Source organism: Ostrinia furnacalis, unplaced genomic scaffold (genome assembly GCF_004193835.3).
Source record: "Ostrinia furnacalis isolate ACB-3 unplaced genomic scaffold, ASM419383v2 OfSCF3149, whole genome shotgun sequence".
Taxonomy (NCBI): Eukaryota; Metazoa; Arthropoda; class Insecta; order Lepidoptera; family Crambidae; genus Ostrinia; species Ostrinia furnacalis.
The window spans coordinates 181306-198649 of record NW_021133388.1 but is presented as its reverse complement, the minus strand read 5'-3'; the positions used below and the strand labels follow the sequence as shown (position 1 = coordinate 198649).

Genomic DNA, 17344 nt, shown 5'->3' with positions numbered 1-17344 from the left:
CGGGTACTGTAAATTTGAGTTTGCGGTGCAAAAATAATTAAAATGTACTTTACAGTAAGATAGAATTTTTAAGGATATGTGATATGTGACGCGGGCAAAGTCGCGGGAAAAACCTAGTACAACAAAACCAGTCCGTGCTATCGGTTGGCTGCTTTTTGCAGCTTGCCTTAGCACCTTAGTAAATGTTGTCGCACGCGGTTCAACAGATGGCGTTGTACGTATTTAAATCGCGCTAACATTTATTTTTTTCCATTTCTTCATATACCAATCTAATATGAAGCTGTGTTGCGACGGAAGTGAATGAGGAGCTAAATTTCTCAAGAATTTTTGAATGGCAACGGTTATTTTTGACGTTGCCTACGAAATTATATCACAGAATGAAGTTTAGGTTATGTATGGTAGGTACTAACTACGTACAGAAAGTTTTCTTTGCGAATTTATTTTAAAAAATGTGCACTGATCGTCGTCATCAATATGGTGTAATTTATCGAGCGGCAGCCGGAGCAATAGGGCTGACTGCTACAGAAGCTACTATTTTTTCTTTTTTCCAAAATGAATATTTTTTTACAATAGGTGAAGATTACTCGCGCATTCTTCACCCATTTAAAAAAACACTGGAAATAAAAAAAATACGCTTAGGGTGCGCGATAGCAACACAGTAAGCTTCAAGAAGCTTACTGTGTCTTACTTAGTCATATCAGTCATATCAGTTCGGCACTGTGTACCTACCATGAGTTTACGTCAGGTGTGCTCGCTAGCGAGTACGTCAAAAATCTCTATGAAGATTTTGTTTCTTGAAAGTAGCCGCTAGGGGCGCTGCACAATATGTCATACATTTAAATGTCATTTTTTTACGCAGTCGCTAGCGAGCTCACCTAACGTAAACTCATGGTAGGCACACTGTGCACAGTACCGATCACTGACATAAGTCAAACGAAACGGTGCTCGAATCTTGTAGAAAACTTTCTATGCGTAGTACTTATTATTATTGTGTCGTGGTTTAATTATAAATCCTTCAGTCTTGTTGATTGTCCTCATTTTTTTTAAAAAATTATTAGCAATTTGTATTGCACAAATTACTAATAGTCCCGTTAGCCCCTCATGTTAAGCTAAATAAGCTTGTGTTACGAGTGGGCTCACCACAATAGTCGAGCGGCGGTGGGATTCGAACCCGCGTTCCTCGGATCTCGAGTCGGCCAGTCCGACCCATTCACCGTTGGGCTATCGTGGCCAATTTTTAGGGTTCCATAGCCAAATGGCAAAAATGGAGCCCTTATAGATTCGTCATGTCTGTCTGTCTGTCCGTCCGTCCGTCTGTCCGTCCCTATGTCACAGCTATTTTTTTCCGATACTATAAGAGCTATACTATTTAAACTTGGTAAGTAGATGTATTCTGTGAAAATAAATAATAATAAATATGGGGGGCTCCCCATACTTAGTTAGAACTGAAACTCAATTTTTTTTATCGTCAAACACATACGTGTGGTGTATCAATGGATAGGTCTTCAAAAATTATATCGAGGTTTTAAAATACTTTTTTTCTAAACCGAATAGTTTGCGTGACAGACGATTCCAAAGTGGAAAAAAGTTGGTCCCCCCCCCTCTAACTTCTAAAATAAGAAAATGAAAGATCTAAAAAAAACATATGATGTACCTACATTACTATAAAATCTACCAACGAAAATTGTTTTGAACGAGATCTAGTAAGTAGTTTCTTTTTAATACCTCGTAAATCGTAAACCGCTTATTACCGCGTAATCTTTCATACTAATAACTGAGTATTTCTCAAAAAAAATGTACGTAACGAAACGGTAGTAACGAAATAGTAAGGCTATAAGGCTTGTTATACATTGGCGAAATATTATGAATGCTCTTCATTTATACAATTCGAAATATTTGTAAGTATGCACCCAAATACGGGGTAATATTAAGGGGTTAGAAATAAAATAAGGGAGTAATCATTCATACTATTTTAATAAAATTATTTTTGTTCTATCATGTTTATCCATTTTGAGTCGTTCTCTGTAAGCTTTTTGCCTTTCGGCATTGGTTTTTGGCGGCATTCCTAAAAAAACAAAAGAAGTGTTCACATAAAAACGTAATCTAAATGATTTGAAAATTTTTGCTGGTGGCACTTCTGTAAAGCAGATAGTATCCAATCCTTTTGTTATTAACGCTCTATATTTTTTGAAATAAATTAAGTAGTGAATATTACTATGCTTAGTCAGGTAATAACAGTATACACTCAGCATTATGTTGTACTTTTTCGTAACGTAACGAAATTCGTAAAAAACGTAACGAAATATTAGACAAAATGAGATCAGAAGATGACAAGGGTGGAAACAACCTACGATTCATGTTGTTTATTTACGTGCAATATGTGGGCATATTATAAAAGTGGAATGCCGAGTTGTATTTCTAAAACTTGTTCTATTATTTTATACTATTTGGCTGCGACTCGGCGTGACGACAATACAAAACATTTTTCGCGAATCGGTGTTCATACATTCACACAATACATTAGACGCCATGTTGTCATAAACGACATATTATAAAATCGCTGTGATTTAATATTCTTAATCATTAATTTTATGGCAAGTGTCCATCAGGAATCATTGTTCTTACACACAGAATCGTATTATTTCGCTTTCGGGTAGTAATATGTCAAAATTGTTGGTTCTTAGGCGAACAATGTATGGAGAACGAACATTGTCCTTTCATCCCCACTTTACATGTAGGAAAGCTACTCTAAAAATTTTTTTTTTTTTTTTTTTTTTCAAAATATTATTCTACCGTTTTGTCGGCGTAATCAGTATACATACTTCCACAAAATTACAGCTCTCTAATGCTAGTAGTTTCCAAGCAAAACCTCGGACAGACAGACAGTCAGACATATCGAAACTACACTCGCGAGCAAAAATATGGAATCACCCTATTTGTTTCGAGCGATCACAAAAACTAAATGACTAATAGAAGACAAATAAAAATGGTACCATTTTAAAGGTAATATTATAAACTTTAAATTGATACCACAGATACATGCATAGTCATTCAGTTCTTAAGATCGCTCGGAACAAAACACAAGTTGGTGATTCCATATTTTTGCTCGTAAGTATATGAGGGTTCCTAGTCAGGACTACGCGACGGAACCCTAAAAATGTGATTTGATTTTGTATGATATATTCCAGGTTACTGGACTACCACACCAAAGCGGCTCACACGGGCGAGCGTCCGCTCAGCTGCTCGGTGTGTCGCGCCACATTCGTGTATCCCGAACACTATAAAAAACACCTCAAAATACACAACGGGGAGAAACCTTACGCTTGCGAGGTAACTAACTATAGTCTGGTCCGTGAGCACGTAGAACTTTGTCCAATGACCCCAAGCTACCCATCCTTATCGCTCGCGCGTAATTATATTGCTGTCGCGACTGTGCGACGCGCGCCCGCAGTGAGTGTGCGAGCGCAACAGCAACATAATTACGCGCGAGCGATAAGGATGGGTAGCTTGGGGTCACTGGACAAAATTCTACGTGCTCACGGACCGGGCTTTTGCAGGGATATTATGGATATCCGTAACCGTAACCGAAACTTTCGGATATCCGAAATAAAAAAATATCCGAAACCGTATCCGATTCAAGTTTCAAAGGCATAACAGCCTGATTTACCTTTATAATGCCATGTATAGTCTGGTCCGGGAGCACGTAGAATTTTGTCCAATGACCCCAAGCTACCCATCCTTATCGCTCGCGCGTAATTATATTGCTGTCACGCTCGCACACTCACTGCGGGCGCCCGTCGCACAGTCGCGATTTTTATTTTTTAATACTTTTTATTAGATGTAAAGTGTGCGTTCATGAATGAATGAATGATAGGTAATTACAAATACGAATACCTACTTTTTTTAATTTTGTCACGCACGTGTGTGTCTCCGAACACTACAACTTTTAAAACAATGTAAGCCGCAGGACCCTCGGAATCCATTTATTTTCGAAATAAATACGCACAAGTATCACAAATCGTTCTCGGTTCGAATTGCAAGGCCGCTGTATAGCCACAACGACACGACGGGAAAACCCCGGTCAATATTATAACAAAGTAGGTAAGTAAATTCTCTTTTGGAATTTGACAGTCAATAGCAGGTCGATTGTACAAAATTATTATTTTGTTTTGTGATTAGTTACCAAGTAAAGTGATACAATAACAAAAAAAAGCCATTTGTAAATTTTAATTACTAAAACATTAACCATAATAAGAGTTTTTCATGACTATGTAGAGATATTCGTATTCGTATTCGCCGAATAGTAGATTTAACATTCGTATTCGTAAAAGTAGTATTCGTTGCTTCACTAGTTATTTATTTATTTATTTTAGGGCTGATTTTTCAATTGTTGGTTAAGTTTTAACTGAAGAATAGAACTGTCATTTTGACTTATTTCCCATACTAAAACTGTCAATATGCCAAACTTATTCTTCAGTTAAAAGTTATCCAGCTATTGAAAAATCAGGCCCTATTTATTTTAAACTTTAGCACACATAGAGACAATGCACTGTGGCGGACTTAATGACTTTTTAATAAAGAAAGAGAAAAGAAAGAAAGAAAAAACATTTATTTGGTACCAGAGTATGTAGAGATATTCGTATTCGCCGAATAGTTGATTTAACATTCGTATTCGTAAAAGTAGTATTCGTTGCTTCACTAGTTATTTATTTATTTATTTTATTTATTTTAAAATTTAGCACACATAGAGACAATGCACTGTGGCGGTCTTAATGACTTTTTAATAAAGAAAGAAAGAAAAAACATTGTTGCGGCCCTACTCGCGCCTCGTCATATTCTAATAGCAAAATCTACTTCTAATGTAAATGTCACATAACTTTTGTCAGTCAATACTTTATATTGAGAACCATTGTATAAAATCACTTCTCCTTTGGATTCCGATCGAACAACATCAAAATTGTAACGTCTCAAGAATACAACGAAATAAGCAGTTTCCGAGTTTTATTTATAAAATTCCATCGCGTCTGCAAGGCGCGAACAAACATTTATTTGGTACCAAAAAAATAAGACGTTGATTTTTTTTACAGGTGTGCGGCAAAACGTTCACCTCGCGCGACAATCGCAACACTCACCGCTTCGTCCATAGCGACAAGAAGCCTTACGAGTGTCTATCCTGCGGCGCCGGATACATGCGCAAGCAGCTGCTCTATGCGCACATGCACACTACGGTAACACTTCCCCCTTATCATGGTAACAAGTCCCCCTTGCCGTGGTAACAAGTCCCCCTTGCTGTGGTAACAACTAACAAGCGACAAGAAACCCTACGAGTGTCTCTCCTGCGGCGCCGGGTACATGCGAAAGCAGCTTCTCTATGCGCATATGCACACTACGGTAACACTTCCCCCTTATCATGGTAACAAGTCCCCCTTGCCGTGGTAACAAGTCCCCCTTGCCGTGGTAACAAGTTCCCCTTGCCGTGGTAACAAGTCCCCCTTGCTATGGTAACATCCTTTTATTAAGGTAAAACTACCTCCACACTATGGTAACACTTCCCCCTTATCATGGTAATAAGTCCCCCTTGCTATGGTAACATCCTTTTATTAAGGTAAAACTACCTCGACACTATGGTAACACTTCCCCCTTATCATGGTAACACTTCCCCCGTATAATGGTAACACTTCCCCCGTATAATGGTAACACTTCTCCCGTATCATGGTAACAAGTCCCCCTTACAGTGGTAACACAACTCCAACGTCACGGTAACACGTTCTCTACACCATAGTAACACAACCCCCACACCACGTTAACACGCCCAAACTTTGGTAACACGCTCTCCACACTACGATAACACGACCTCCACACCATGGTAACGAGTCTTCCTCACCACTGTATCACCCCCAACACATCATCAGAAGTTATAATAGTGCCTAGATACGACACTACTTTAAAAGCGTTTTTATTAAATTATTTCTGTCAGTTGTATTCTTAATTAATTAAAATACATGAAAAGACACAAACCATTAATTGTCATTATCTCATTGCAGGGTCACGTCGCTGAATCGATAGTAGTAAATCAACCGAGAGTTATCAAGGCAACAGAAAATGTAAGTTATTCCACATGTTTCTATCAAAAAGATATCCAAATGCTTTTATGTATATTCAAAAATCTGTTTTGTCTGTAATTTCTTCCTACATCACAGTGGATATTAGATAAAAAACAAATTATAACTTTGTACATTTTACTTTGTACTTGGGGGAGGCCTTTGTCCAGCAGTGGACGTCATTTAGCTGAAAACGAAACATTTTAAAGCCTGTAAACCTTAGAAAAAGAGGCTGACAATTATAGTGACTGAGTTTCTTGCGCTGCTTCTTCTCAGCACTGGCCCATTTATTGTCCTGAAGCAGTGCTAGGGTTAATACTGGGACGTGTAAAAGTGCTTTTTTTAAAAGCCTATTTACAGAAATAAATTAGTTTTATGAGTTTTTTATTCAAATGAAATGTATTCGTCAACAAATACATTTTGTTTTAGGGTATCGTCGTAACACCGTTGATGGACGTGAACGGTGTAGAAATTAAAACAGACAAAATGGCGAACGCTGTGAGTTGGTCGCGTTTTTTAAATAAGACGTTTTGAACCGGACGTCCGATTGCAGGACCGCACAGAGAAAATGACAACTGCTTTGGAATAAAAATTACAATAGTTCTAGTGCTTATTGCTCAGTTAGTGCCTGAGCGCACTAAATTTGACATATTATGATGTGACATTGACATATTATGACGTGAAATTGACATATTATGACGTGACATTGACATATTATGAAGTGACATTGACATATTATGACGTGCTATTGACATAATAATGACGTGACAACATATAAATCTGAAACATTGGCGAACGTGGAAACACAATAGCCATAGAGAAGAAGAAGAAACATATTTGATATCTCGCTGACGATTGACATCTCAAAAACACCCTCCCGTACCGGTCCTCAGGCACTGACTGATTTAAGTGCTAAAGCGCGGTCTGCGAGCACGTAGAATTTTGTCCAATGACCCCAAGCTACCCATCCTTATCGCTCGCGCGTAATTATATTGCTGTCGCGACTGTGCGACGGGCGCCCGCAGTGAGTGTGCGAGCGCGACAGCAACATAATTACGCGCGAGCGATAAGGATGGGTAACTTGGGGTCATTGGACAAAATTCTACGTGCTCGCAGACCAGACTAAAGACCTATGTGTAATGCGGTCTTGCAAACGCATAACAGACGTTCGGCTCAAAATGTCTTATTTGAAAGAGCCGTTATAGATAACTAGTAGCTATTATTAGAGGCCGGTAGATCTATTATCATCCTACTAATATTATAAATGCGAAAGTTTGGATGTCTGGATGTTTGTTGCTCTTTCACGCAAAAACTACTGAATGGATTTTATTGAAACTACAGTATTATTGTTTGTAACCCAGATTAACTTATAGGCTATAATTTATGCCGATCTGTGTCACTAAATTTCACGCGGGTGAAGCCACGGGCAAAAGCTAGTCATAAATAAAACACTGGGTACTTAACTTTCACATTAAATTGTCTCATTTTAAATACAATTCATTACAAACGTAGCACAGAAGCGCGCGGAGTTGTCTAATCTGACGTTTCTAGTATATATTGACATTACGTCAATGTCACTATGACAGCAGCTCAATGATTATAACGATAACCGTTATTTTAACGTTTTAGATTTTTCACAATTAACATTTTGTTACTGGTAACATTCCCCGAAACAATTTAAGCCATTATACGTCCCACTGTTGGGCCCAGGCCCAGTCAAAATGTACCTGTATACAAAACTATAATAACCTGATACTGACCTGTCCTATTTTCTTTTAAAGTTTCTAGTTACTAAACAGCCGTGTACTGAAATAAGAAATGTTATATAATAATTTTCTTTCCAGATATTTGAAACAACACAGGAGCTGGAAATGAATCAAACCGATGCCGATGTCAATACAGTGGGTTAGTATCATCATAAAATTATAAAATAAATAACATAATATATTTATACAAGCGAAAGGTCACTAATTAACTCACTGACTGACTCACTCATCACAAAATCTCAGAAACTACAAGTGCTAGGAGTCTAAAATTTGCATGGGGGTTCCTTTTAGAACGTAGGTGCTCACTACGACGGGATTTTGCAAAATTCAACACCTAAGAGGGTAAAACGGATTCACGCGTACGAAGTCGCGGGCGGCCGCTAGTTTTAGTATAAAATTATGTAAAAAAGAAAATTGAGAAGATTATAGGGCAATAAATAAAAAAATAAAAAAAATATATTTACTGCTAATCAATTTAAATACATACGGGACTATTCCCACCTCTCGTTCCCACCGCTGCAACTCCTGTGTAGCCAGGATCTACAGCTTGACCGCCAATAACCCAACCAGTGAAGGTCAAGTGTGGCCCGGTGTTAAATACATCAGATGCACAGTATTAAAATTATTTCGTCTTTTCAGAAACCACTATGAGTCTAGTCCAAGCGAGCAATGAAGCCACATTCTACACCATAGGTCAGTATTCTTTTGAAATATTATCTAAGGCTGGGTCGCACCACCAAACTCCATAATCACCGGTTATAGTTAAGATGGTGCAACTGAGGTTAACAATCAATTTGTTAATCATCATCATCATTTTAGTCACAGGACGACCACTGCTGAACATAGGCTTCCCCCAATGCTTTCCATGTTGCCCGGTTGGTAGCGGCCTGCATCCAGCGCCTTCCTGCTACCTTTATCAGGTCGTCGGTCCACCTTGTGAGTGGACGTCCCACGCTGCGTTTTCCGGTACGCGGCCTCCACTCCAGAACCTTGCTGCCCCATCGGCCGTCAGTTCTGCGTACTATGTGCCCTGCCCATTGCCACTTCGGCTTGCTAATCCGTCGGGCTATGTCAGCGACTTTAGTTCTAGTTTAGTTAAAGCCTGGTCCGTGAGCACGTAGAATCCCGTCCAATGACCCCTAGCTACCCATCCCTATCGCTCGCGCGTAATAATGTTGCTGTCGCGCTCGTACGTGCTCACGGACCAGGCTTTAGTAATAATTTGTTAATAGTGACTGATCATTTATTTAGTTTTTGCAATGTAACTTAATTATAAGCAAAATTGGCTATACGACAAGACATTTCACAAAAAATCCTGTCGAATAGGCAATTTGTAAGCACATGTCAACATCATCATCTTTTCAGCCACAGGACGTCCACCATTATTAATTTAATGTTGACTCAACATGTGATATCTCTTATAACTGTGTAAATCTTTTTGTTTCAGAAAATTTTGAGGGATTAATAGAAAACAGCTCGGAGGACCAAAGAGAAGTAAGAATCTTAACAGAGTAAATACATATGAGTAGGTCATCTTCATAGAAACGCACGGGCGCGGTTTGTATGTGAGCGCGCCAATACGTATGCGGCGCGCACGCACACACTGACAAAATTTAGCGGGGAGTTGCGCCGCTCACATACAGACCGCGCTCGGTGCGTTTCTATGAAGATGACCTACTCATTTGTATTTACTCTGATCTTAATTAAACTGATGAATGTACACTTGAAACTGTTTTTATCACATTTAACGCTACTGATAAACAGCGCCATCTACCAAGACAATCGATACAATATCGATGGCTTTTAACATCACAGTTTATCATAGTGCTTGCAAGTAGTAAAAACAATATTGTTCTCTTGGTGCACTGACTCTGGTCACAGTAATAAACCGAGTAGGGATGTTATGGATATGTAGTTTCGGTTATGGATACGGTTACGGATATCTGTGCTTTTTTTTTTTTTTTTTTTGCAATAGTTAATGCAATTTGCAATAGTTGTTCAACACGGTTCATTCATGGCCGTACACTTGGCATTATAAAGGTAAATCAGGCATAACATGCCTTTACATACAGTGTGAGTCACGTTAAAGTGTACATATGAAAATAGATGAAACTAGACCTATTTTTATCGACAAAAAAGAGGCCAAAAAATTTTTGAGATTTTTTTTTAATTTTTCACAGAATTTTTTTCTTCCAATTACTTATAGTAAAGAAAACGTAATAACTTTTAAACTAAGCGGTATATCCTGATAAAATAAAAACAGTAATAATGCTAATTAACAGGCGATACTAAAAAAATACATAAAATACAAAAAAAAGGCCAACAAATAATAAAAATGATACTTTTTGAAAAAAATCTGCTTAAAAATTCGTGTTTTTTTGGTTATTTGATAAATTTCTCCAAAAAATGCCCCTATAACCGGTGGTTTTTACGACTTTGTATTATTCTCTATCGTATTACCTTCGTAAAACCAAAAATCGCATGTCTCTATCCCTATCACAACATTTGCAATGATCGTTTGAACTAAGTCTCTCCGGGTGCGCTATTCAACGCTTCGTTAACAACGAAACTGAAAATGGCTCTAGATTTGTAATTTAGATAAAGACAAGTTTAATTTCAAATAAAAACAAAAGATTTCGAAGTAAAATCAGCATTTTAGTTAAAATTAAAATTTTCTCTACCTGCAGCGGAGAATAATGTTGTGGCAGGCCTTTGTTCAAACGCTCATAGCAAATGTTGTGATAGGGATAGAGACATGCGATTTTTGGTTTTACAAAGATAATACGATAGAGAATAATACAAAGTAATAAAAAACACCTGTTATAGGGGCATTTTTTGGAGAAATTTATCAAATAAACAAAAAAACACGAATTTAAAAGCAGATTTTTTTCAAAAAGTATCATTTTTTATTATTTGTTGGCCTTTTTTTGTGTATTTCATGTATTTTTTTAGTATTGCCTGTTATTTAGCATTATTACTGTTTTTATTTTATCAAGATATACCGCCTAGTTTAAAAGTTATTACGTTTTCTTTACAATAAGTAATTGGAAGAAAAAAAATTCTATAAAAAATTAAAAACAAAACTCAAAAAAATTTTGGCCTCTTTTTTGTCGATAAAAATAGGTCTAGTTTCATCTATTTTCATATGTACACTTTAACGTGACTCACACTGTATAATGCTATACAAAACAAAAATTTAAACTGCCTACATCCGAAACTATCCGAAACTTTTGAATCGGTTCCGGTTTCGGTTTCGGATATTTTTTATTTCGGATATCCGAAAGTTTCGGTTACAGTTACGGATATCCATAACATCCCTGAAACCGAGTACACCATAAATTAAACCTTATTTTTTCATTTTCAGATTTTAACCACCGATGCCAAAGGAGACATAATGAGACTGATACAAGTGCAGTTGCCAGACGGAAAAACTGGTTGGGTTGCCATAGACCAATGAAAAAAGTGCTCATTATCTATAAAAGTTTTTATCAGATTAGAAATCTGTAATATTAGGTTTAAAGTTGTCTCCTAAATCAGAGCTGTGTTAGTTTTTAATAATAACTAAAGTTAAGCAACTTATATTGTGGTTAAAAATGGATGGTTCACCATTTGGCATTTATATTATACTTAACTATGTATGAAAATATTTGTGTTATGATTACAATAACACTGCTGGAAACGAACCCGCAAACTTGGCTGGTGTTTCGTAGTTCAGCATCGAGCCACTAGGTAATTAGTATTTTATTTTGTAGGTTGCCATCTTTAAATACAATAATAGCACAAAATTATTTTAAGTCTCTGAAGTCATTTTTTTAAAAATAAAATAAGCATAAGGTTATGATAATTTAAGCAATACTACTCGACTGAACTCGTTGTTTATAATATTGCATAAATTAGTATTGTACTTTTTACTGCCTGGATGTATTTTAAAATACCTTATTTACATTGTTTTATTATAAATGTCTTTAGAGTGATGAAATCAGTTTTTTTTATTATTTCTACTATTCTCCACACTTATTTACATAAACGATAAAAGATTTTATATAATATTATTCTATGATTTTACTTCTTCTCAATAAAACATAACTTCTATTTACATCACAAGTAATAAGTACGTAACATGCTTTCGAATAAAATTAAGGTATGCTAAGAATAATTACTTATGTAAATTATTATTACTGATGTACATTTTTTAATTTGTCTGTACATTGTGTAAATATACACAAACATTCTTTTCATAAACCATTTAATGGCTTTCCTGTGTTTTTATTTTTATAGCAATTAGTCCCATGTAGGAAATTATATTCAAACTAGCTTTTGACCACGGCTTCGCCCCCGTGAGTAAAGGATAAATCAAATGAGGGTTTTCGCGATTGAAAAATCCGCCAGATGGCAATACGTAGACGTGAGGTCCAAATGCTGCATGATTGGTTATTTTTGACAAGACATTGACAAATATGTCAAAATCCACCAATCATGCAGCATTTGGACCTCGCGTCTACTTATTGCCATCTGGCGGATTTTTCAATCGCGAAAACCCTCATTGAAACGCCACTCGGTGGTGGTGACACCACAATCGCCACTTGCAAATGGTAGATGGTGTGATTCAAAACCATACGATGATTTCAAGTCTTGGACTTGTAACAAAGGGAAGAAGGGAGACAGAAAGCACTTGTCGTGTTGATCGCCTAAACTGAACTCTCGCTGCTTATACAACTTATGAAAAAACTCGCCAAGTGCAAGTCGGATTCGCGTACATACATAGGGTTCCGTAGGACAATGTGATTGTTGTAATGGGAACTATGGGAGCCCCCCTTTTTAGGGGGTTTATTTTATTTGAATTTCATTATTTATTTTGAAGTAAATATACAATTAAATATGTGTTCTGTGAATTTAAATATTTTCTCATTAATATTTGGGTACGGAACCCTAAAAATTGGTTTCACCATTGGACTTTTGGTATGTTCTAAAAATAACGTTATTCGTTATTTTACCCCATGGCAACATTGATGCGTAATGTCAAACTTTTATGACATATGCGTCACTGTCACAGTCAGCTGTCAGCCGAATCCGCAAATAGGCCATTTTGATCATTCCAGTTTTTCCAAGATGAATTTTATTATAATTATTGATTTTTAGCACAAAGACTTCACGTTATACGTGGAGATATTGGTATCTGAGAGAGCACGCTATCTAACAAATATGTAATTAATAACTTTTTGTTGTAATTTGTGGTGATAAAAACAATTTTAGTGATAAGTCGGTAAGTTTTATCGTAAAAATGACGTATTATTTTGTAATAGCGCTCGTAAAAGCGCGATTAACCTTCAGCCTTCACCGCCAAGTCAGCTTTGATGATTACTAATGTAGGTAAATAAGTTATTGTAATGTAATCCAACATCTTGTTATTGACATATTGATGTGATTGCGATACTTCGAAACGATATTTACTACTTACGATTTATGTTCGTACAAGTAACTGTAAATTGAATTTCTATTCGTGTGTACGGTTTATCGTTCATCTGTATGAAAATGGATGGAATTCGTATACTTATAGAAAGTAAAACAAGTTGCAATTTGATATAAACTTCTTTCCTGGGTTGAGTGGGTTCATTAGCCCTAGAATATTTCTTAATAATTATAGTTTTTTAATAATGGATATTCAAGATCGAAAAGAAGATAAAAACCACTAATTACGGTACCTACCTTGGTTACATTTTGTTATTATTTGTCTCGTATTATGCAAGCTGCAATGTTTTCTTAATTTAACTCTAAAATCCATATAAAAGATTTGAATTCACGGAATTTTATATTAAAATAAATATATTCAACTTTCAGCTTACAATACAAAATGGTGTCCGTAAAAGAAGAGGTCGATGTAAAAATGAAGATGGAATATGATCAAGACCAATCTGGATGGAAAGTAAAAGAAGAATTTGAGAGAAAAGACCCAACATCATTTCTGCCCGAGGAGCCAATGTCGTATGAAATCAAAGAAAAGAAAAAAAAGAAGAAAAAGAAAAAACAAGAAGATCCTTTCAAAGATATAGAACATAAGCAACAAGACGTCTTCACAGAACCATCGTTGGAATTGAAATTAGATCCAGAAGTAAATATTAAAGTTGAAAACATTGAAGTCGAACTGGATTTTAATGATGTGAGTATGTTATTATAGTCAACTAGCGGCCGCCCGCGACTTCGTACGCGTGGATCCCGTTTTACCCCCTTAGGGGTGGAGTTTCGTAAAATCCTTTCTTAGCGGATGCCTACGTCATAACATCTTCCTGCATGCCAAATTTCAGCCTGATCCGTCCAGATGTTTGGGCTGTGCGTTGGTCAGTCAGTCACCATTGAGTAATAATATATTTAGATTGTGTAATAAACTATACATTTCTGTAAAAAAAGCACCTATTTCAAGATAAAATGTCACAAACAAAAACAAAATATGGAAAACTATTGTTATTTTAAATACAATAATTATGGCTATTGAAAAATGATAACCAAAATACTATATGCATTTTAATAAGCTGTATTGTTAATCTAAAAAGTTACAATGAGAGCCACTGTACAAAAGAATGTGTTTAAATTAATTCTTTGTCAATAATGAATTCTAATGTATGTATCTTACGACCCATTGTACAGAAAGGAAATGATAAAATGTTATCTAAATTGTATGTAGTTGATAAAAAATTGATTTTACTGACTTCCAAATAATATCATAAGTTAATGCATTGTTTGCAGTAATTCTAAGAGGATTTGTATTTAAAATTTATTAATCTTAGGGCTTGATAAAACAAAACAATCAAGATCCACCAATATTCAGTCTGTTAGTAAGCAGGAAGTTCAACACTGATATTTATGCAGTTGACATAGGTGCTACTTTTCAACATAAATGTATAATTCGTTGTATATTGATTGACAACTTTAGTAAAACTGATTTTATCGGATCACTTAGACTAGGCGCAGACCACCGATTTTTAGTTGGCCGATAGTTGGGCCCGATTTTAATTTGTATGAAGAATCGGCCCAATCAAATCGGTGTAATGTGCGCACTTCCATACATGCCCATACTGATCAACTACCCGACTAAACTATCGGCCGACGAAAAATTGATGGTCTGCGCCTAGGCTTAACTGAAAAATAAGTTTGTCACATTGGCAGTATCAGTATGACAAGTTTATTCTTCAGAGTTTAATATCAGCCCTTAGATGTATGTTAATGTAGTCATGTTTATTTTGTATTCAACTTTTTAATCTTTCAACTTTCAGTTTGACAATGGCAGTGGGTTAACTGACGCCTTGCCCGACGATACCCAGGAGCCAGTTGTGAAACTCGAGCAAAACCAGCATGCGTTGCTACTAACTTTTGAGAGTGTCATTAACGAACACTCTGTACTCGGATTAAACAAAGAGAATAATGAAGTTGAATCTGAACACGAGGAAAACGTCAAAATTGCGCCTACATACTTGTGCAAAGTCTGCCACCTAGTCTTCAAGTCCACGAAAACTCTAAGAATGCACCAGAAAAGGAAGCACAAAGTGTACAGACGGTCGTTCAAACACATCTGTGACTATTGTGGCATGTCGTACGAGACTAAAAACAGTCTTATTGCACATATTAGAAGAAAACATGGCCCTGATTCAACGCCTGAAGATAAGGAGGAACGGACTTGCGAAATATGCGCGTTAGTCTTCAAGGGCATGGCTAGATTACGGATGCATATGCAGAGGAAGCATGGGTCGTTTGTAGAGTCATTTAAACACGAATGCAGCGAATGCGGGCTCACGTATGACAAATACAGAAGTCTCATGGTGCATTTTCAACGCAAACACAGTGGTGCTAAGAAACCTATAGAGAACCAATGGTACAATTGCCCGTTCTGTCCCAAAATCTTTACTAGAAGAGAGACGTACGCGCGTCATATGCAGAGAAAGCATAAAGTGTCTGAGGAAGACGCTCCAAACGAAGCTACGCCTAATTATTTAGAGAATTGCAAGAATGAGCAAACTGGAGAAATTACTTGTAAAGAATGCCCTCTAGTTTTCTCTTCCATCGGCTATTTGAAGTTGCATATGCGAAGAAAACATAATGCTTTGAAGGAATACTTCAGATTGAAGTGCAGTTTTTGCAATTTGTCTTACGATAAAGTAGAAAGCCTTAAAAGGCACGTTAGAAGGAAACACGACCAGGGTTCACACTGTGAGGTGTGCAATAAACAATTCGACACGAGAGAATCCTATTTAAATCATTCACACATAAGGGCAATTAAGGAATGCTCGCTTTGCGGACTAATTTTCGCGTCGCAAGGTGGTTTGGCAAAGCATATTAGGTGCACGCACAAAATCGACTCCCCTAAAGTAGCCTATTGCAATATCTGCAACGAAGGATTCCACGACAGACGTCTGCTCAAACCACATCTACTAAAAGTGCATTTAAAAGTGTCTTACACGTGTAAATATTGCAAGAAAATCTTCAAGGCAAAGGAGAGTTACAGGCGGCATGTGCTAATAAAACACTTCGCGAATAATCCTTTAAATGTACAGAAGGAGCAATGCGACCAATGCCCTGAAGCGTTTAACGGTGAATTCGAGCTGTGCAAGCACATAAATCTCGCTCATGGTAAATGTAGTGTTGTGAAACCAGACGTAGAAGTCAAAACGGAGGATGCAGACATGAAGAACAACTACCAATGCACAAAATGTCCGGAAATCTATCCTAACTTCGAGCAGTTAAAGCTGCATTTCGAACAAAACCACACCTTTTCAACGGAGACTCAGTGCCAAATGTGCGGTGAAATGGTCCCTGGTTCAGACTTGCAGAAGCATATTAAAAGTGCTCACACAGAGACCACAGTTCAGTGTAAATACTGTGAGTTTAATACAACAAATAAAAATAGTATGACACAGCATTTATTAAGGCACAAAAATGCCACAACGTTGCACTGTGAGTTTGCCGGTTGTAGATACAAAAGTTATTATGAAGGTGCTATGATGAAGCACAAGCAAAAGCATAAAGAGTTAGGTGTTAAGTTTCAATGTTCCAAGTGTCCCTTTCAGTCGATGAATAAATACATTTTGAGATACCACGAGGAAGCGCATATGACTGGGAAGAAAAGGTATACATGTGATCAATGTGACTATGCTACCATTTTGCCAGCGAACCTTGTTCAGCATAAATACAAGCATTCTACGGAGAAAAGGTTTAAATGTGAGGTGTGTCCGTTTGCAACGAAATACAACACATCCTTGCGTTTTCACGTTAAAAAGAAACACTGTGATCTACCAAGTTTCAGTTGAGTTTAAATGTTAGTATTTTGTTTTATTTTTACATTATTGATAATTAAATATTAAAGTATTTGGTGTTATGATGTATTGGATTTAATTTAAAATAACTTTTCCAACATTTCCCAGCAACAATTCTGATGTTCAATCAACATTCAAAATTTTAATAATAGGGGACGACTTATTATTCCCGCGT

At 36.7% G+C, this 17344-nt stretch overlaps 2 protein-coding genes across 4 annotated transcripts in view; both read left to right on the top strand.

Moving 5' to 3' along the window:
- Positions 1 to 11628, top strand: part of LOC114357419 (zinc finger protein 543) — a 33643-nt gene extending 22015 nt beyond the window's left edge. Inside the window, exons 17-24 of the mRNA XM_028311014.1 lie at positions 3189 to 3330; positions 5088 to 5228; positions 6045 to 6104; positions 6531 to 6599; positions 7946 to 8006; positions 8507 to 8560; positions 9315 to 9361; positions 11232 to 11628. Of these exons, the coding sequence (XP_028166815.1) occupies positions 3189 to 3330; positions 5088 to 5228; positions 6045 to 6104; positions 6531 to 6599; positions 7946 to 8006; positions 8507 to 8560; positions 9315 to 9361; positions 11232 to 11324 (667 nt within the window). The 3' untranslated portion in view covers positions 11325 to 11628. The remainder of the gene's footprint in view (positions 1 to 3188; positions 3331 to 5087; positions 5229 to 6044; positions 6105 to 6530; positions 6600 to 7945; positions 8007 to 8506; positions 8561 to 9314; positions 9362 to 11231) is intronic.
- Positions 11629 to 12932: 1304 nt separating this feature from the next.
- Positions 12933 to 17234, top strand: LOC114357429 (zinc finger protein 569). Of its 3 annotated transcripts, none has more exons than XM_028311036.1 (3): positions 12933 to 13130; positions 13710 to 14024; positions 15136 to 17234. In XM_028311036.1, exons 2-3 carry the CDS (start codon positions 13719 to 13721, stop codon positions 17161 to 17163), a joined length of 2334 nt encoding a protein of 777 aa, XP_028166837.1. In that variant the 5' UTR covers positions 12933 to 13130; positions 13710 to 13718; the 3' UTR covers positions 17164 to 17234. The 3 variants fall into 3 exon arrangements, with proteins under 3 accessions (XP_028166837.1, XP_028166835.1, XP_028166836.1); XM_028311034.1 differs by having other exon boundaries at positions 13706 to 14024; XM_028311035.1 differs by lacking the exon at positions 12933 to 13130 and adding an exon at positions 13551 to 13565 and having other exon boundaries at positions 13706 to 14024.
- Positions 17235 to 17344: the final 110 nt, after the last annotated feature.